The sequence below is a fragment of the Pieris brassicae genome, chromosome 2, assembly GCF_905147105.1.
Source record: "Pieris brassicae chromosome 2, ilPieBrab1.1, whole genome shotgun sequence".
NCBI lineage: Eukaryota > Metazoa > Arthropoda > Insecta > Lepidoptera > Pieridae > Pieris > Pieris brassicae.
This window is the reverse complement of record NC_059666.1, coordinates 3,869,037-3,890,411: the sequence shown is the minus strand read 5'-3', so window position 1 is coordinate 3,890,411 and position 21,375 is coordinate 3,869,037. Positions and strand designations below refer to the sequence as shown.

The 21,375-nt window shown below is 31.3% G+C and overlaps 4 protein-coding genes across 7 annotated transcripts; 3 read left to right on the top strand and 1 right to left on the bottom strand.

Annotated features, from left to right (window-relative positions):
* Window positions 1-404: 404 nt before the first annotated feature.
* LOC123720247 (myrosinase 1-like) lies at window positions 405-6,563 on the top strand. Its single transcript, XM_045676785.1, has 7 exons — window positions 405-619; window positions 1,018-1,148; window positions 1,398-1,838; window positions 2,213-2,442; window positions 3,089-3,397; window positions 5,659-5,897; window positions 6,238-6,563. The coding sequence occupies exons 1-7, from the start codon at window positions 594-596 to the stop codon at window positions 6,431-6,433; spliced, it is 1,572 nt and encodes a 523-aa protein (XP_045532741.1). The 5' UTR covers window positions 405-593; the 3' UTR covers window positions 6,434-6,563.
* LOC123720248 lies at window positions 3,537-5,165 on the bottom strand. The gene has a single exon (XM_045676786.1). The coding sequence runs from the start codon at window positions 4,923-4,925 to the stop codon at window positions 3,669-3,671; it is 1,257 nt and encodes a 418-aa protein (XP_045532742.1). The 5' UTR covers window positions 4,926-5,165; the 3' UTR covers window positions 3,537-3,668.
* Window positions 6,564-7,270: 707 nt separating the features above from the next.
* LOC123720565 (ubiquitin-like domain-containing CTD phosphatase 1) lies at window positions 7,271-11,640 on the top strand. The gene is made up of 5 exons (XM_045677230.1): window positions 7,271-7,693; window positions 7,936-8,117; window positions 8,343-8,478; window positions 8,949-9,160; window positions 9,831-11,640. Exons 1-5 carry the CDS (start codon window positions 7,525-7,527, stop codon window positions 10,158-10,160), a joined length of 1,029 nt encoding a protein of 342 aa, XP_045533186.1. The 5' UTR covers window positions 7,271-7,524; the 3' UTR covers window positions 10,161-11,640.
* Window positions 11,641-12,485: 845 nt separating this feature from the next.
* On the top strand, window positions 12,486-21,081 carry LOC123720713 (cytochrome P450 4g15-like). 4 transcript variants are annotated; one of them, XM_045677437.1, is made up of 12 exons: window positions 12,486-12,717; window positions 12,980-13,116; window positions 13,757-13,929; window positions 14,506-14,595; window positions 15,788-15,901; window positions 16,756-16,941; window positions 18,071-18,267; window positions 18,644-18,695; window positions 18,966-19,149; window positions 19,632-19,783; window positions 20,312-20,491; window positions 20,892-21,049. In XM_045677437.1, the coding sequence occupies exons 3-12, from the start codon at window positions 13,791-13,793 to the stop codon at window positions 21,041-21,043; spliced, it is 1,446 nt and encodes a 481-aa protein (XP_045533393.1). In that variant the 5' UTR covers window positions 12,486-12,717; window positions 12,980-13,116; window positions 13,757-13,790; the 3' UTR covers window positions 21,044-21,049. The 4 variants fall into 4 exon arrangements, with proteins under 4 accessions (XP_045533393.1, XP_045533394.1, XP_045533396.1 ...); XM_045677438.1 differs by lacking the exon at window positions 12,980-13,116 and having other exon boundaries at window positions 20,892-21,081; XM_045677440.1 differs by lacking the exons at window positions 12,486-12,717; window positions 12,980-13,116; window positions 13,757-13,929 and adding an exon at window positions 14,114-14,219.
* Window positions 21,082-21,375: the final 294 nt, after the last annotated feature.

Here is a 21,375-nt window from a genome sequence, read left to right as displayed (position 1 = left end):
TGTAGCAAACTTGATAAATACGTGGTCCTAAACCAGAAACCTCTTTCGGAATCAGAATCGCTGTTGAAGTTAAGTGGTAAGCCTTAAGAACTTGGGTGGTTGCACCTTAGCCGACATCTACCAATTTTTTTTAGGTCTCAGTCGTTCATTTTAAGTAAACAAAAGTAAAAGACCATATATATATATATATGTATATATATATATATGTATATATATATGCAATCGAAAATATTTCTATGACTTCACAAAAAAGCCAGAGATGGAAAGACAATATGAAAAAACAGATGGTTATGACGTAAAAACTAATAATATGAATTGTGTAAAACTGAAAACAATTATTGTTTGGAAAGTACGATTGTACTGAATATGATCTCACTGAAAACAGTGTTGTTCATAATTAAACGCCGCAGTTGCATAAAACACCTAGCTTAAAAATGTAATAGCAATAAATCATGAAATTATATTAGTTAAATGTGAATCGGATTGATACCATTATCTTTTTATAACCTAATGGTCTTCTAAGAGTGTTATCGTACTATCTTTGTGCGAAAATAATATTCATAATCTAGTCTCCAGTGTATCCGGACGCCGTGATGTTTCGAAGATATTATTTGATTTTGTAAGTATAACATAATATACAGAAACATTTCAATTAAATTTTATTTAATAATATTAAATTACATAACGTAACATAATAATGTTTTCTGCTCGTTTTTATCTTAAGCAATTTTGAGACCTTAGATTTTTCTATTTAATAATGGTTCTATTAGTAACAGAATTCGATTTAGCATCGTTATTAAATTCACTATGAAAGTACATCTATAAGATATACGCATTTACAACTACAATAATACTTGCAATTAATTTTAATACTAACTGTTTAACATTATTGGTCTAAGAAAAGCCATAATATACATACCACAAAATAATTTGTACAACATGCAATTCACGAGTAGGAAAATCCTCTTTAAAGTGCGTAGGAAAATAGCGTTCTAATTTAATAAAAACTCGTTTTAGTATAATAGTAAATATTGGTATCGGAATAAATGGAGTTTCACCAAAGAGTAAAGTGAGATATTTCCCTGATGGATTTATATTTGGTGCGTCTACCTCGTCGTATCAGATCGAGGGCGGCGCCTTTGATGATGGTAAGATGTATAATGTTTTCTGTATAGTCTATGATTTAAATTCTACAAAATTTAGTCGGCTTCAGCCAAAATTATTAAAGTCCGCTAGGCCAATAACTACCTGTCAATTTCATATTTTAAAACTAGACACGAAATTCTAAATTCAACCTGTCCTATTGAACCCTTTTTGTACCCCAGAATATAGATAAAAAATAATCAAATCAAAGCAAAATCTCTATATACCTACACCACGCTATCCTATCATTCCAGGCAAGGGTCTTTCAATATGGGATATTGCTACCCACATGGATCCTTCCCCTATTAGAGACCAGAGCACCGGTGACGTCGCAACAGACTCCTATAACCTCTACAAGCGTGACGTTGAAATAATGAATGAACTCGGTTTAGACTTCTATAGATTCTCCGTTTCGTGGCCTAGAGTTCTACCTGGTGGCTTTTCTAATAATATCAATCAAGCAGGAATTGACTACTATAACAATTTGATTAATGAGATGTTACAAAACAATATAGTACCGTTTTTGACGATTTATCACTGGGACCTACCACAGGAGCTGCAAAAATTAGGGGGGTGGGCCAATCCCGCGATAGTGGATTGGTTTACGGATTACGCTAATGTACTGTATGAGCATTTCGGCGATAGAGTTAAATATTGGATGACTATAAATGAACCAAAACAGATTTGTTACGAAGGTATTTTTTAAAATCTATACCTACTCATTACTAGTGAAACGCCCGAATATTTAGGGGTAAAGGGCAGATAGATTTATTATAAGATACTATTACAGTTCCACTATTCGCACGCACAACGAGACAAAAACTTTAAGCACTAATTGAGTGTTTTATGTTGGCAGTTTTCATTGATCTATAAGTTCATATATTTTACTTATAGTACATGTACAGTCTATGTGTGTGCAAGTATATGTACAATACGATAGATTTTACAGGCATTCGTTAGTAGTCGTAGCCTAGGCGTGTAAGATAACTTTGAAATTCATTCATTACATTATTAATGGTTATATTAGATTCGTAATATATATAATTATGAAATATTTAAACATTAATAGGTTACGGATCAGACAAAAAAGCACCAATGGTGAATATGAGTGGTGTTGCCGAGTACTTGTGCGCTAAAAATGTACTGCTGGCTCACGCAAGGGCATACCGCCTGTATGATGAGGTTTATAGGGAACGGCAAAATGGCACAGTGGGTATCGCCATTAGCTTTTCTTGGGCTGAACCAGCTTCAGATTCGGAGGAGGACCAACAAGCTGCGTTGGATGCTAGACAATTTGACGTAAGTCATGAATTTTTTGAACGCCTCTGGTTTCAATGTTAACGTACAAAGTCCGGAACTCCTGGCTTCGTTTACCGAAACCCGGAACCTAAACAATAATTGATACGGATTGATGCCATAAACAATATACAATTTTTCTTATATAGTTGCAGTTTTAACATTTTACTTTCAAAAAATAGCGCAATAATAATATTAGGATACATTTTGAAAATCCGTAAACATTCTACAAATGTAAACATGTTGTTGTTATTAAATACGCATACATATTTTAAAATACGTATGTTGAACCAAAAGAATCGAATATAGTATACTATATATATATATATATAATGCGGAGATAAACTTAATCTTAGTAACGATAAAATGATCTCAAGACGTTCTTAGATAACGGTTACGTAAATAACAATTGCATGTCCTAGATCTAAGATAAAAACAATCGACTCGGAATTAAACAAACTATCAACTACGGACATATAAATTTTAAGAATCAAGACTTTTGTCAATTACGAAAATTCGTTCAGTTCTTTTGTATTAAAAACTAAAATGAAAATATGAATGGTTCTTTATCATGATGGCTACTTTTTAATGCTAAAATTTAGGAACTATTTCTTATTTCCTTATTGTATTTGTTTAAATATTTTTTTAGTGGGGTCAATATACTAATCCAATATTTTCGAAAGACGGAGATTTTCCTATTGAAATGAAAAGAAACATTGCAGCAAAAAGTGCTGAGCAAGGATTCAAACGATCGCGTCTCCCAGAGCTTACAGCAGCTGAAGTTATGACCATACGAGGGTCGGCAGATTTTCTCGCACTCAACACCTATACAAGCAAGTTAGTCTATAGAGATGCCTCTGTTGAAGGAATGTATGCAGTCCCATCTTATATGGATGACATGGGCACTGTATTTGTCAAGGACCCTACCTGGCCTCAAGCTGAATCTTCTTGGTTGCAGGTAGGTGCAATGTTAGTTAGTTAAAGTCAGAATCCCTAGCTATTTTGTATAGTATTTTTTATTTATATTTTATATAATAGATTTTCTTTCCAATATCAAGGATACAAAAGGGTACAAAATAATGAGACTGGTTTGGATTTTGTTTATATTAAAATTTAAAAAATGAATTAATATAAACATTAAAAAACTTTACAAGATCTTATAAAAATTTAGTACCGAGTTTTATTGCAATGTGATAAATTTACAAGCAAGTTTAAAAATGATTACTATATCAGTTACTTTTGATTGTGACATCTTGTACTTCCATAAATGGCAACACAGGCCAGGTTGGTGATTGCTTAAACACATGTGTATAATATAAAACAGCTATCTTCTTTGGCATTGCCACCAATACAATATGCCCATCTTCAGTTTCCACCACATCAATTTGGAAAATTGGACTCATTGCTAACACAGGACAATCAGAACGCTCAGCAAAGTTATATTGCTTAATTGGTACAGAGTGGTACAAGTCAAATTCACCATCTACATATGGTTTGTAGTAAATTCTGAAAACACCCCATGTAGTGCCAACAAAAAACACATCACCATATGGATATATTATTAACATATCTTTCAACAGGATTTGTTGAATTGTATGATTTAAAATATACATCCATTGTATATAGACCCTCCAGTCCATTCTTTCCAGCAAATTGTATTTCCACAATATATGTTGCATGTTTGGAACTATTTCTATATTGCATTGTAATTTGAAGATACCATCTACTAAGGAATAAATTTCTCTTTCATACGTTAACACATTAAGGGTATTGCTATAACCTAAAGTCATCACTTGTTCCTCAAACTTCTTTAAGAATAATGACTGTAGGTCATTTGTACTTAAGTTACACATATGAATTTCATTATCATGTGTTACATAAAACAATCTAATATCATTCAATAGAAATTTTTGTACATTGTTTATAATTATTCTAGATTCCTGCCCTGGATGTCTTCTCTTGCGGACAACAATAAGACAATTACTAATATCAATGTATATAGTAAAGTTGTCATTTTCTGAATAGCTTGTGTAACTACCAATTATAGACTTACATTTAGTGGAATACTTAAGTGTGTCCAAGTCATAGTAATTGATTCCATCTCGAGTGTGGACAGCTACCAAGCCATCTCTGAGAACTTTAATATCGCGTATTTCCTGTGAAATATTTGATGCTGATGCGAATTCATCTACCGTTTCAGAGGCTTCTAGGAATTTAGACCATAAATATAAGGATCGATAAATTTTATGCCATGTTATGCCTGCTTTTGCTTTATACATAACTTGATTAAAGATCGAAGGAAACTCAGATTTGCAGCATCGATACCAGAACTTATCACTGAGAGACACATCGTCAATTATCTGCTTCCAACGATTACAAATCAATCTACAAGTAGCCAAGTGCTTTGGTGCAAGATATCGGAAAATACTCAAAAGGATTTCAGTAGGAATAACGACAGTGCATGCAGATTGTTCGATATCCGACATATTTAAAAAATATTTTTTATGTGTTCAATCAATAATTACAATATTAACAGGGGCTGTGTAGCTATGGGCAACTTGTAATGTCCATTTTCAGTGTATTATTTTTACATTTCAGTTTATGTCAACTGTTAATTTAAAAACATCACATTTTAATAATTACTTTTATTTTTGCTAGATTTTCCTATTAAAATTTTAATTTTATTTACAATTCAGATTCATGATATTATGGTAATTGTCTATTCACTAAAGACAACTGACAAAAACGCTAGTAGATTATATAGACTATAGAGTATGAATGTAGTATATTTCTTTGTTTACACGAAGACAATCATTCAATTAGGTATCAATAGTTTCATTTAACTATACATTTTACTGATTTTATGTAAACACATATAAATTATTAATAATGAAAATGAATGCGAGTTTAAATAATAAACGACAATCAAATTTCTCGTAAATATTAGTTATTAACGTAATATTTGGAAGCTATACGGCAAATAAGCGGCTTTTGTTAGGCTATCACAGTTCGCACAACAACTGCTTTAAATTAATTGAATTTAATAATTGTTCCTACGTATATATTTGCACAAATATATTGTATATCTTTATGATAATTTTGTACATCTTTTAAATATGGGAGAATTAATAACTTTGTCCGATTTCTCAATTTAATTGGAGACTCGTTTTCCAATTTTCCCAAGTTCTTAGTATCTAGTACTACTTTCGTTATTTTCAGGAAGTACCCTGGGGATTTTACAAATTACTATTAGAAGTGAATAGGCTTTACGACAATCCACGAATCTACGTAACAGAAAACGGTTGGTCAACAGCAGGAGGTCTGCAAGATGAAGATAGAATTCGTTACTTGAGAAATTATCTCTCAGCTTTATTGGATGCTATAGAGGCAGGTTGCGATGTGCGTGGCTATTGCGTCTGGAGTATGATAGATAACTTTGAGTGGATGGCTGGCTATAGGTTCGTTAATTACTCATTATTCATTGTCAAGAACAAAATATCTCTATAGTTCTATAGAGCTCTATATTTAGGCACTTGCATGCGATGGCTTGTATTCAGTGAATAGGTACTGGCATGCAATGTATAAACACTTATAATTATATGCAATATAATATAATCAAAGTGTTCGTAAGTAATAAATAGTTAGTAGTAATATAAGTTTAATTAAAATCAATCAATTTTCTGCTAGTTTAAATATAGGTAATCAATATCAACCATTTTGACCTAATTAAAAAAAATCCAAATTAGCACGTCGAATTTTTATCGAACAGATGAACTTATTGTGCATTGTCAATTTTAGTGAAAAATTTGGACTATATGAGGTAGACTTTTCGAGCCCTGACCGATCAAGAACTCCAAGAAAGTCAGCATTTGTTTACAAAGAAATCATAAAAAGCAAATCTTTGAATCCGCACTTTGAACCAGACGTATACTTAGAGGAAGTAGTCGCTATTGAAGATAAAGTAAAGGATGAAGATGTCGCCTATAACGAATGAGTAGTAATAACAAAGCTAGATCGCCTTTACATTCAAGTAATAATTTATTGTAATAAAAAATGCTTTTTGTGTTGGTTATTTCTATTGGATTGTATTTGTGTAAGGAAGAGTTAAATAACTAATTTAATTATTTAAGAATCTTTATTTGTACATTGCTTACCTCTGTATTATAATAGTTTTCACAATATTTTTGGTCTTTTTCTCCACATTTGTATTTGAAGATAGCTTTATAGAGATAAATCTAACCTACTTATGAAAATAGGAAAGATATGAGTCATCACTCCTTCCTTCATCAATTAGTACCAGTGTATCACAGCCAGCAACAATTTATAATAGTAATAATATTGATTTGCCACTAAGAATTTCAAATATACAAATATATTAAAATATTTTACTACGAGTTTACGTTTGAATGGAATATTTATTTGGCAGAACAACGTTTACAGAGTCAACTCGTCACCATATATAAAGTTAACGTGATTCAGGCATTTTTTAAGAATAATGACTTGAGTTTGTAAGAAGAAGACACTATATAACCAGTGCAGGTAAATTAGTTGTTTATTAGCGTGGACTTTGCTTAATTAAGGACTTGTGTAATATTGAAAGATTATTAATGATATCTAGATCCAGAATATGGAACTAGCACAAAAAATTCATTACAGTGTCGTGTTATTTAGAAAATAAGTCTTCATAATATCGCTTTCATTAATTTAAAGTATGTTTTGATAAATAAAGAGTAGAGTAGTAGACAAAACTACGAGCAAAACCTTGGCCACGTTCATTAAAAAAAGCCTCATAAAAAAATAATTTTTCCTTTGCTCTCGTAATTAGCAAGTTAAGTATTCTGAGACCTAATCGACCTTATAATATATAAGGAAGCTTAATTTATCATTTGTGTTTCTTCGAACTCCCAGCTAATTAAATCTGTTGATAGTTGACATTTTTTACTGATATTTCAACTGTCGTAGACTAATTGAGAATCTGTCAAATGAAAAACAAAACCCATCAGTGGACAGCTCCGTCAAAAGTGTTTTTATATTAGAGAAATTAAGCTTGCATCCCAACATTACATTTAGTTATTAAATGGCAAAATGGGTGATATTGATAATTCAATAAAGTTGAGTGTTAAGTGGAGTGGAAAAGAATATGAACTACCAGAATTAGCTCAATCTGATTCAGTTGCGATGTTGAAAGTGGCCATCGAAAATGCCACTGGAGTACGACCGGAAAGGCAAAAGCTTTTGAACGTTAAATTTCAAGGTAACTTAATCTAAATGGATAGTATCTACGAGTTCATTAAAAAAACACTACATTTAATGTTTTTTCTAAACATAACGAATGTTTTATCAAAGCAGTTGTTTTTAATAACCAATAAGTCACGTACTTATTTTAACATAAATAAACTTCAACCGTGTAAATATTTCATTTTAATATTATTATGCTATCTTTGCATACAGTTCTTCTACCAATCAACAAATGATATTCTGCTTTTGATGTTTCAGGCAAGGTAGCCACTGACAATTATACTCTATCAGAATTAAATCTTAAGCAAAACCTTAAAATAATGATGATGGGGTCGTTAGAAGAGGCTATTGAGGGTGCAATGTCAAAACCAGATATTGGCGATGAAGTGGTCAATGACTTGGATATTGAGGAAGAAGAAATTGATGTAGAAAATCAGGAGGTATATCTTCTCAAAACTCTAAAGACAACTTTTTATTTTAACTTAAAACTCAAATATAAATATATAAATCATAAAATTGGTTTTCTTTTTTATAAATTTTTTTTTATAGTTTATTATAACTAAACATCTAGTCACATAGTAAGTGATAACTAAACATATAAGTATCTAAGATACTAGTTTATTATGGTTCAAAAATATCTTTTTTTATGTCTGTATGATTTTCAGATATACTTAGCAAAAATAAACAAGAGAGTAAAAGACTACAAAATAAAGGTGCTAAACGAGCCTCGTCCCTGCAAAAAGCTGTTAGTATTGGACATAGACTACACATTGTTTGACCACAGATCTGTCGCTGAAACTGGTTTGTATTGAAAAATACTCTACTAATTGAGCAATATAAGTCTTACACTAAGCACTATAATAAGAATATCAATAAAAATTATTTATGTCTTTCCAAATTTACATATAATATTTATTTATTTATTCACACTGTTACCTTATACAATAACATTCATATATTTAATATGGTAAATAATAATCTCTTTTGATAATTTCCAAAGTAACTGAAGATTGTAAGTAACAAAAGATTCCATACCTGTTATAATTATAGTATATTTTTAATAACAGGGTATTGGTAATATCCAGAAATTAGGCATATTACTTACAAGAAAAACATGGCTAACAATGACTGCCCTATTTTAAGATCCTATATCTATTTGAAATTTAGTCACGTAGAAGGTTTTCTTACCCTGAGGATAGTATAGTAATACAGTATATATGAAATTAACCCTTATTAAGAAATCAAGCTGTAACTTACATTTTGTATTCCAGGTTTTGAACTAATGCGGCCATTCCTCCACGAATTTTTAACATCAGCCTACAAAGACTATGATATTGTTATCTGGTCTGCCACTGGAATGAAGTGGATTGAGGAGAAAATGAAACTACTTGGTGTATCTGTGCACCCGGAATACAAGATCATGTTCTACCTGGACTACTTAGCTATGATTACTGTGCATACTCCCAAATATGGAACTATTGACGTGAGTATTAATAAACTTATTTACATTTAAAAGGGGCTGTTCAAGTATTATGTAAGCACTATAGGGGGAGGTTGATTTTCTTATTCGGTGATTCCGTCAACAGTAATAATTTAGTTTTTTGCACAATATGTGCAAAAAAGTAAATTATTGTCCCACACATTGTCTATGCTTTAAAACTAAATGCATTTTAGAGGATTCCTACAAAAAATGTATATGTTTATGTATCTACTATTATTTACGAAGGCTTTGCTTACTTTTGTTGAAGTGAAAGGGAGGGAATAAATTGCTGCTAATCTGCTTACGTAATATTTGAAAGTACAGAAATTCCGTCTAATGTTTAACAGTAACAGACGTAGAATTGGCGGAAAATGCAACGTAAAAAAAAGACCTAGACTGTATTTATGTTACAAAGTAGTAAATATAGATTTCAATGAATAATTTTGCTGCTTTTCGTGTTGTGGCATCAAATAGTTAAAATTCAAAAAGAAAATCCAAACAGCAACATATCCATCGTTTATTGTTTAAACTATACAAATAAAACAAAACAAAAATAATGCATTTGTACCATAAGGAACTGACATTCAACATTTAGAAATATTTGACACACTATCGGAAAGCTTATGCTAAAATAATTTTTATATATTTAAAGTACAAGCTAACATATTTCCAGGTAAAACCCCTCGGCGTAATTTGGGGCAAATATCCACAATACAGCTCCAAAAACACAATAATGTTGGACGATATACGACGAAACTTTATTATGAACCCAAAGAGCGGACTCAAGATCCGCGCTTTCAGACAAGCGCATTTAAACAGAGACAAAGACGAGGAATTACTGCATTTAATTACATATTTAAAGGACATTGCCACTTTTTGCGATGACTTTGATACTTTAAATCACAAGAAATGGGAGAAATATAGGCCGCCACGGAAGAGTAAACACGCCAGTAAGAGAAAAGCTGAGGATAATTCTGACAGCTCTGGGGCCGCTGCCAACTAACAAAGACTGATTAGTGATATTATTAGTATTTTTCTTGGTTATTTGCTGTTTTTACTTGGCTCCAATAGACTGAAATGTGAAAGAAAATATTGAGATTCATTATTATTAAAAAATAAATTTAGGTTCTGGAGAAACTACTTAACAGATGATGCAATCTTGTTAAGTGGCTTCGATAGATTGAAAGGCAAAAATCTCTTCAATCAATAAATTAAATTTAAATATGTGATTGTGTATATATATATATATGTCATTACTAATACTAAACTGATCTTAGTACAATCTAGGTACTTTTTAACCAAATGCCTTAGACAGATACAAAATTCCAACTTTTCATATCAGGGAGGAAATACTTAAATCATACATTTAGCTAATGTTGAAGAGTAAAAATTGGTATGTAGATCCCCTGATAATACCTTAGCTTTTCTGCTTTATTTTAACCTACTTATGAATAGAAAATGAATCTCGATTCATCTCTGTCAAATTGTTACATTGTAAAGAGGATGTTAATGTTGCTACGAATTGGTAATTTGTTTAGTTTACGTGATGTTGTTATTCAAGAACTTCGTGAAGAAGAACCTTTTCATAGAATTATTTATACATAAAAGCTGTATTGAGAAATGTTTAACTACAATTTCGGATTCATATTTTTAAGTTATTTTCTTAGGATTACTTTCTAAGCACATTTTAAATATTACTTAAACTCAATGTTAAATTTGTATTGAATTAAAAAAATATTAAATATTCTAAAAACAAACAACAAACAGCATTTATGAATTATTTTTGTTGCAAAAATTTAACGTAGACTAGTAGTTCTTTAGTTAAAAGACATACGCCTACGGGGAAAATAGGCAGTTACCACAACCAATGTCAAAAGTGCGTTGCCGCCCCTTATGCTGTATATTCAGTTATTAAAATACTTAAATCAAAATTACATATTCAAATTGTTTTACTCCAGTATTAATACCCAGTTAATTAGCATTAAAAATTGTATTATCACGTTATTAAAAAGTTTTAACAATCAATCCTGACAAACAAATCTTTAATGTTTTAAAATCTAGTGAAGTTAACTGCTATAATTTAACTCTATGAGAAGTTCTTTTACATTTCTTAAGATTATGGTGAAAAAAAGTCATCTAATAATAATAAAATAAATTTCAATATATTTCAACTATATGTTGTCCTTCGATTATTGCGCACTAGCCCATAATTGTATATTTTTCCTTTCATCATCTTTTTTTATGTTAACTTAAATCCTATGTTAAACACTTATAAAAAATTATGTTTTGTGGTCAATTATTTCTTTGTTACTTGATCACCTCCGATACTTTTATTACCTACGTATTGATTTATCCGTAAAATTATAATAAAAACTTGTATGTCATTGCATATTGATGCCGCTGCTGGAATATTTAAATATTTATGAAAACAATTTATTGAATTTAATTAGTGCCCTTTGACTAATAAAATTCAATTTAATAAACTGCCCTTTGACTTATTCAGATCAAATTTCTGAATAAATAAACAATAAAGTTTTTTTTAATAAATTATAAAGATGTTTTATTTTTGACTCCTAGTATACCGCAATAGTCAGTAAGTATTATCATATTGTTACAAACTAGGGGATCGAATAGAAAATGCCGTAGATCTCTTAAAGGATTTATTTCTCGAATTAAACAACTAGGAACTTGTTTACACTTAATAGAACGGGAATTACGTGCACTACACAGTACTTTATGGTATTCGTTATATATATATATACGGTGTTTATCTCTTGAAATCGGATTCGAAACTGAATTCATTGGTTTCGTTTCGGCTCACTTATGTATCCCCTAGGTATATTCTCGAACGATATTCGAGAACTCTCTAGGCAGGATTCCTACTGAGTAGCCGCCTGAAAAAATGTTTCAGCTTCCTGAAATGAGAGTAGCATTCGGGAAGTTTGCATTGAGTAAAAAAATAATATAAGAAGCAGAGTGTTTGAGTGATAAACATTTTCCATATTCTCAAGGCATTTATTTGATCCATAAAATTTATTTATATATTTCTGTCTGTCTGGAAAAGAATAATTACAAAGTTAGAGTACTACATTTTATTAAAAAAAAATATTTAAATAATCTCATATATATATTTAAAAAAATCCGTAACTCTTGCTATTATTCGTAACACATCCCTAAGGATCGTAGGTACATGAAAATATTAGTCCATAATATGGTTTGCGAAAACAATGATTAAAACATATAGGTCAGAGTATACCATTAACCTGTAATGTATTCCAGAACTTACACGTTTTAACAATCACACTTCTATTTCATGCGTAAAGGAAATTATAATGTTTGGGAAAAACTTCTTAGCTAAAACAATTCAATCATCTATTCATCAATGAAGTATAACTACTGAAAAATTCCGTTCAAAAGTATATGGTGATCATTAAAACTGGCTAAGCAAAAACCAATTATGTCATTATTTAAAACCAGCTCTCACTTTAGAATTGGTCGTGGAATTGGAACACGTAACTGCTCTCACCTTCACCTTCAGCGTGAAAAATTCCTACACCTGAGTGAGTAAACAATATTACATATATCTGAACTTACATGTAAAAACTAATGCCTTTTTAATCTTAACCTAAGAAAATATAAAAAAAACTGCAATTTTTATTTCTTATATTTTATTTCACATAAAAATGTTTAAAATATATATTTTTTCATTGATAGTTACTGACCTGAGGGTTTAGCGACAAAGCGAAAGTCGTGTCCTTTAAAATATTTGAATAATTACAATTTTAATCTGAGATACTTTTTAACGTCTGAAAATGTTTACAGACCGGTTCAGTTATTAAAGATGTATGCAAGAACTACATAGAGAATATAATTTATCAGTGAAGAGTTTTCTATTACATAAGTCTTATATGCTTCCTTTTCCGACATAGCCTCAGTACCTGCATATTCATCCGAGGCCCGTGGGTATTCAATCAAATTCATAACTTGCATAAAAATAATAAATATTATTAGAAATAGTTGTGACGAAAGTGTTCTTACGCTAGTCTATAAATTCAGGTTTTAAAGAAAATGTAATAATTATATACATCACTGATACCATAATTAGAGATATCATTTGAGATTTGAACCGAAACCTGATACCATCGAACATACTAGATCAATGAGAATACCTTAACCTTCCTAGGATCCTGTTAGGAAATATACCAAGGACGGACTCACGCCGCTACGTTTTCGCTTATTTCATCAGATGACCCTGTTGCCCTTTAAAAAACAAACTAGCTTTACAGGATCATTCGCTGTTTGGTTAAATCAATTAAAACTATGATTAATACGTGTTACACTTATAAAATAGTAATTAAGTGCATGAATTTAAACAACAATATAAAATATTGATCGTGGCAGATCTCAGAATCAAACATCCTCATAGCAATTATACAATATTTAATATGGAATAAGTCCTTCGATTAAAAATCACAAAATGTTAAAACATCATTCCGTGCTGTTTTCTTCGCCACAACACACGTTATTTGTTTCATAAAATACTTTTAATTACTAAGAGAATATTGTTACGGATTTAAATATATTTATTATTTTCTTCAGTGCTTCCTTTCGCGCCAGGAAGTGCGGTTCAAAAATGTGGTTGCTGGTGATAGCGGCGATATTCTGTTTGTATGTATATCTGTGGTTGCGAATGTATCCGGGTAATCTGCCGGTCTATCCCGGTAGAATACCCTTACTTGGTAATATATCACTATTTTGGGGTAGCACTATAGGTAAGATTATTTAAAATATAAATTTATAGTTTATTATTTACTACGATAATTTTTTAATACTATAAAGTATAAACATTGGTGTTCTAACCTTTTTGGTCCTAGATTTTTGTCTCTGTTTCGTGATCATTTGATTTTTCTAATAGGCAAGTCTGACATACGAGGTTTTTTTTTCGGTCTAAGTCATCCCGTTTTCCTCAAGATGTTTTCCTAAACCGAGTCCGCGAGTGTCACACAAGAAAATCTTCTTGTCCAGCATGAAGCAGAAATATCTTCTGCTTAGTTACATTTACGTATCTATATTTAAATGCTTAATAATAAGTAATGTTAATACAAATATATAGTCTGCTTCAAATCCCTCTGGGTTCCTAGGTCGCATTCTTCAATTTCATTTCGGGGCCCAATCACACGACCCACAAGTGACACGTAATTAATTAATCTTTGGTCTCTCAACTTTGATAATGAATTTTACATTTTATTAAAATTTATTATTATTATTAAGTTATCACGGTTATTTTACGAAACAGCTTAGAGAATATAAAACATTAAACATTTTTCAAATTTGATTACAATTTTCAGAGGTATGGGAGAAAATAAAGAAAGTGTCGATATTTTCAACTGAAAACGGTGATGTGGTGATGTTCTACCTTGGCATTATACCAATTTATGGTAAGTTATAAACTAGAATGTATATAGAGCTTACCGTGCACAATAACTTTCGTATTTCAAAATAAAATTAAATAGTACAGTAGCACAGGACTGTAGTCAAGCATCATTATTGACAGGCGTCTATTAGCAGCGTTTCATACCTTAAAGAAAACGAAGAGAAAATATATGTGAATATTTTATTCATTTCTCGTCATTTGTCTATGGACAGCAACAGGGGATTTAATCATAACATAAAATTGTATGGGAATGACAGACTTACTCTCTTTCCCGCGATTATTAATAAAAATTCAATAGCTCTGTCGCAAAGTATTCTCGGCTAAAGGGCTGAATTATTGTTTAATCACGTACGAAGTATGACCAAACAAAATACATTGTCTCGCGACTTGTTATTGAGTAGATAAAATCAAATCCATTCTCTTTGTTTCACAAGAAGGAACGCTAATTAAAATACGTAACTCAATCGAAGTTTTATGATCTTCGCTTTTTAGCACAACGCGGTATGAAGCAGATGCAATGTTTACGTTTATAAAGGGAACATTTTATTATTACTAACTTTTAACTAGAATATTTCGTTCATAAACTTTCGTGCACCGATAGATCTTCTTAGATGTGTTTTGTTGGGTGACCCGCTAGTCCGTTTTCATAAAATAGGAATATTTTATATTGTATGTGTATGTCGCAGTAAAGTAGTTAAATCAGAGAGTTAATTGAATCTCTAGACGGTTAATTAAAAAATCGATATTCAATCAAGTCGCAAAAGTTCCGTCAGGCAAGTGAGTGAACGAAACGTTTAACGAGTTCCCTAAACGTTCCTAGGCAACAAGACTAACATAACCATTTACAATAAAACAAAACACGGAATTTCCAAGCTCTCAGTTCTTCACGATCACACCGAAATAACAATAACAAATGAAATAATCAGGGCGGAGTCTTGTTTTACCAACTTGTTTTACATTGTTAATCAACACGCTGGCTTTCGGTTAACACAGATAGTTAAACGTTTTCGATGTTGCTATATTCAAATCAAAATGATAATTGATTGAATATCGACATTTAATTAACTGTCTAGAGATTCAATTAACTCTCTGATTTAACTAATTTAATGCGACATGTGGCTGTAACTACTTGGCTTTAAAAATATAAACGAGTTTAGATTTATGTTTTTGAAAAACATAGTACTGTGACCTTCCAGTAATAACTGATCCCGATGACTGCAGCAAAGTGATGAGCTCTAGCCTGCATCGTCCCGGGATCATGAAGAAATTTTCGAGACAGTTTCTCGGGAATGGTCTACTCGTCAGTCCAGGTAATTATTTCGTCTCTACAATACTTTGAAATAGTATCACGATAAATTATTATATTAATAACAAGCGATGCAAAGTTACTCCCACAATGGGATATGGGGTAGATACATTTCTGTGCTTTTTTTATTGATATTTATTCTTAATACACACACATGCCTGACCCAAGGTGATTTTTGTATTTAAGACGTGCCGATTTCCTTATGTTTTTTCTTCGTTTTATGATCATAAAACATATCAAAAAACCCAAGCTTTATTATGATATGAATTTACATCCACGACGCATATTGCAAAGCGCATATTTTTGCGATAAAAAGTGTAGTGTAATGGAGGTAATTCGATAATTGTAAGCTACGTAGTAACAATAAAATGAACATTTATTAATTAAAGGTTAAACATACATTATAATGATTTAATGTATAACAACTGATGTACACGCATACAGAGTTCAATGTAAAAACGATTGTTTTAATGGCACTGCTCTAAATTCGAAAGATATTTGTAAAATTATTAAAATAAAATTATAATATTTTAGAAGCTAAAGGAATGACAAGTGTATGTCCCAAAATCTCAATAAGAGACATGTTATACATAAAATAATTTCCTATTAAAACATACATATAAAAAATATACTATTAAAATACCAAAGTGCTTACATATAGCAACATAATTTATTAATTTTATTCAGTTTTTATAAAGTGTAGGTTAAATGGAAATGCATGCATACAATATATATTTCCAATCACAAAAAAAGGTAATATTGAAACAATTTAAAATCTGAGGCCCAAACCTCCAAACCAAAGGTTGTGGCGAAAATTTATAAAGTGCTTAAGTACAGTATTTCACGTGACTATTGTAGTTTCAGTATGGAAGGAGCACCGCAAAATTATAAACCCGACCTTTAATCAGCAAGTGCTGGACAGTTTTATCGTCATCTTTAATTCGCAAAGCCGACGGCTGGTGGAGCGCTGGAGGAGCTACGCTGGCATGGGGTCATTTGATCATCAACTTTGCTTAGAGAAGAATACATTGGAAACTGTTTGTTGTAAGGTTCCTGTGCTAAGCGCTTAAAAGCAGTCAAAATACGTTATATAAAAAAATCGTTACATTTTATATAGTTTTAAATGTTACATTAATGATAGAGTATACATATACATAGAAAACCAAATGCAATGCCTACTACATTAAAATAAATGAATATATTACTACTATAATTAGACTAGCAATAAATAAGGTAAACATAATGTTTGCATTAAAAATCTTATATGTCCCTGCAATCAGTGCGATGACATCGTAACCTTTCGTGGTTAGACTGTTCGAGGATCCTTCCATTAGGTTAGAAGCACCATCCTTCATCGACATATCGCTACAATAAGTACGATGTCGTCATACCTTTAAATGCGGTAAAAAAGGAATTCTAATCGCTATGGGTATATACAACTTCTAAACCTTAATATAGAATGTAGAAGTCGAAGTAAGAAGTAGACATAGGGAGAAATTGGCTGTGCCAAATCAATCTGGAACTGTTTAGGAAAAACACCTTTTGTATGGCTATTAAGGTTTACAATAATTTACCAAAAGAATTAAAAGATCTTCCGACTAGAGACTTTAAAAGTCGACTTGGTGTATTACTTTTGGAAAAAATGTATTATTCAATAAATGATTATTTGCGTGAGTTGATATAAATTTAATAACATGTGATATGATAAGTACAAATTTGCGCGCCGTTGTGTGTGGCAGAATATGCGAACCTACTATTGTACTTTTATGTACAATATTCTTGCAATAAATTATTATTATTATTAGACACTGGGACTTTTGGCCAGTCATGATTAAACAGGTCGAGGGTCATTCTTTTAAGTTGGAGAACGTACACCTTTCTTCATCCATATTTATAATTAAATTATGTTGTACACAGTAAAAAATATAGTCATCGTGGGATACCCGCGAACGAACTGCTATTACAGACCGTTCGCGGTTGTTTTGGGACTATCCAATTATGTCTTATCCTTTTTTCCACGCAAACACAGCCTATTTAAAGATACTATGTTTAAAAACATAATAATCATGGTAATAAACACTCTTTTAGTTATATGTCACGGGCGTGTTACTGTATATATTCATTACAAGATAAACAGTGTAAAAGTTGCTTTAATGTCTCGTTGAATTTTCAGTGACAACAGCGGGAATTGACATTACTGACCAGAATGAGTTCAATGAAGAGTGTTTAATGGCCTATCGTACGGTCCTCAGCAGCTTAATGGATAGGGGCAGGAACCCATTGCTTTACATCAACTGTATATACAATATGTCCAATTTAAAGAAAGCCGAGGACCGTAATATAAAAATAACCCACGATTTGACTAATCTGGTAAGAAAACATTCACGGTGAAGTGAATTTAGTATAGTATTAAACAAATTGTGATGCTGTAATAAATAATTAATACAAATTAACGATATAATTTTCATATTTATTTAACTAGAATACCCAAATATTTCTGAATCGATTTCAAAGAAATTGTTCCCTAAGTTACCTTATTGAGTAAAGGCAAATGTCAAATAATATCATCTCGCTATGAGTTTTAGTTTCAATTATTGTTATAAGAGTTTTGTTTGAGTAATTTTGGCAAAAAAATATATAAAAGTTACCAAAATGGATTATTAAAATTTTCCGATATTTAAAATTTATATATGAGACAAAAAATTGTTTTTCTGATAAAATTTTATGAAGAAATACTTTTTTACAGGTATTAAAGCGAAAAAGAGAAGGATACAAAGAAATTAATAATAATAATTCTGGTAAGTTTAACTTTGACATTTAAATTAAACTTAAATACTTTTAATGACGATAGAAACTGGTAAGGGAGACGTAATATAAAATCGGATGACCGCAGTTCAGTTCCTCATTTTACCGTTTGTAAGTTAATTTCGTATTAAATTACCAGCCTTCTAGATGATAGATTCACTGCTAAACTCAACCTTACTAAAGATCAGACCTATACCATATAAGCGGACGCAAATCGGGTTTACATAAGAGACACTCCCCATTAACTGATATACGAATTCCAGATTCTATGTTCAAGCCGTTCCTACACCGTTTGCTAGAACTCACGAGCAAACTGAGTGAACAGGACATTCGAGAGGAAATGAATAATATCATCCTCACTGGCTTCGAAACCAGCTCGGGGGTGTTGCTTTTCTGCCTATTGCTAATTGGGACATACCCTGATGTACAAGAGAAATGTCTCAAAGAGTGAGTAGTTTTTGTTTGTGGTGGCGCTGAAGCCGCAGTCATTATTTTTAATAAGCCATGGAAATTTCGAACTGGAAGCAACTGGGATTGACAGCCACATAGAATTCACGAATAGTCCTTTTAATTTGATCTATGGAGAACTTTACTATAGGATTTAAGTAATTTAAACGTTAAATACTAATGAGGTTCCCAATAAATATGGGGTTAGCGACAGCGACAGTGAAACTGTCGTAGAATAAATATAAAAGCAAATATTGCTATTTAATTATTGTATTTCATTATGGAAGTATAAACTCAAACAAAGCGTTGGGCGGTTGAGAGTGAACATGTTATATTAATAGCGCCTAAAGAATCGTTCTTGGCAAATAAGCCTGCCAGTATCATTACATTATTTCTAAAGTTTTTCCAACTATATGTACAAGACTTTAACACTACGCATGATCAGGCAAATATATCGTATTTTATAAATGTTTGTCACGTAGGATCAAAGAAGTGCTTGGTGAATTAGACCGGGACGTGACGAAAGAAGACATGTCACAACTAAAGTATCTGGAAGCCGTGCTCAAAGAGACAATGAGATTGTGTCCTGTCGTTCCCATGACCGGGAGGATTATTACTGAAGACATGCAGCTTAGTATGTATCATTTATACGAACATTTTATTTATAAAAATAGAGTTTATACAAGTGTTCTTCTTGTGATTTGTGAATCTGCTTCCTTCATCAGTTTTCATTACTGGCAGTATTTTATATATTATAAAGCATATTATATACTACGACAATATACTAATTTTGATGAATGTCGGTTTTCAATAATTACGTTTTTATATTGATATTTATTGTTTTGACAGTCTGCTTGAAAATGTATGTATTTGTAATATAGAAAAAAAAATTCAATTTGTGTAAGAGCGTATTCAAAAATATTCAACAAATTTTTAATTCTTGAATATTTGAATCTATGGAATAATTTTATCAACAAATAACGGGCATAAAGAAGTAGAAGTAGTGAAAAGTTAAACTATAAAAACAATTATCTTTATTTACGTAATTATTTACGTAGGGTACCATTGGTAGGGGCATTGCCCTCAACTCTAGCTCTAAACTTACTTATAGTACTAGGCCTAGTGTTGTTTGTCAGTTATTGAAAAATAATACTATGTTTAGAAAACGCAGTCCTCCGCAAAGGTCATCTCTGCGTTGTGTCGCTATATGGAGTGTTGAATCACCCCATGTGGGGTAAGGACGTCAACGAATTCTCACCCGAACGCTGGCTGGACCCCACCCGTCTACCACAAAATCCCAATACCTATGGAGTTTTCGGCTACGGGAGGAGGAATTGTATTGGTAAATTTAAATACATTCCTAAGTATTGAATTCGCGTTTGAAATTCGTCATATTATGAAGATTGTTTAAGTTATAACAGGATATACTTGTCGTTATTTACAGTATGTTATAAATTTAATTTGATTAAATGACTAGCTAATATATTAACGTCTACACATCTTTAAAATGAATGTCTGTGTGAATGTGTGAAAGTTAGTGAAATTTCATAGCTATATCATGGACATGTAAAATTCAAGTTAATATAGGAGTTAAAATCTTTTTTAAGGAATTCACAACATACGTTTAAAAAGACGTAAACCGTAAACTTATTGATTTAAATCTGTCTATTTATAAATAAATAGAAAAAAATTGTTTATCCTTTAGATATACACAAGACTTATTATTTTTTGTATTTTTTCAGGTAAAGTGTATGCGATGATGACAATGAAGGTGACTTTGGTACATATTCTACGGGCATACCGGGTTAGCGGACAATACCATCAAATGCGGATCAAAAATCAGGGCATCAATAAGCCAGCGGACGGACATCATATTTCCATAAATCACCGATAATATTATGTAATTAATATTATAATTTAATTATTGATTAATAGTTTTTTTCTGCGATGAATATAGTTAAGCAGTTATGCAAAGTATATTTTCGCGTCGTTGTCGGATAACACGCTATAATGAAAAAAATTAAGTCAACCCATCCTTCGACATAAGGATTTGAATAATACAAAACAACAAATACAATTTTTTTGTTTACTTTTACTTACAATATTTTGAATAATCGTCTTCATTTCAATTTTGTGTGTTAATTATAACTTTTAGTTACGTAGGTAATGCTAATTATACTATTCTACATCAAACATTCATACTTACATGACAGATTACAGATAATA

Coding starts and splice junctions, on each gene's coding strand:
- LOC123720247 (XM_045676785.1), top strand. CDS start 594: ATGTTTCGAAGATATTATTTGATTTT. Junction 1,149..1,397: donor GGGCGGCGCCTTTGATGATG/GTAAGATGTATA, acceptor CTATCATTCCAG/GCAAGGGTCTTTCAATATGG. Junction 2,443..3,088: donor TGGATGCTAGACAATTTGAC/GTAAGTCATGAA, acceptor ATATTTTTTTAG/TGGGGTCAATATACTAATCC.
- LOC123720248 (XM_045676786.1), bottom strand. CDS start 4,925: ATGTCGGATATCGAACAATCTGCATGCACTGTCGTTATTCCTACTGAA.
- LOC123720565 (XM_045677230.1), top strand. CDS start 7,525: ATGGGTGATATTGATAATTCAATAAAGTTGAGTGTTAAGTGGAGTGGA. Junction 7,694..7,935: donor TTTGAACGTTAAATTTCAAG/GTAACTTAATCT, acceptor TTGATGTTTCAG/GCAAGGTAGCCACTGACAAT. Junction 9,161..9,830: donor CCAAATATGGAACTATTGAC/GTGAGTATTAAT, acceptor ACATATTTCCAG/GTAAAACCCCTCGGCGTAAT.
- LOC123720713 (XM_045677438.1), top strand. CDS start 13,791: ATGTGGTTGCTGGTGATAGCGGCGATATTCTGTTTGTATGTATATCTG. Junction 13,930..14,505: donor ATTTTGGGGTAGCACTATAG/GTAAGATTATTT, acceptor TACAATTTTCAG/AGGTATGGGAGAAAATAAAG. Junction 19,150..19,631: donor CAAGAGAAATGTCTCAAAGA/GTGAGTAGTTTT, acceptor TTTGTCACGTAG/GATCAAAGAAGTGCTTGGTG.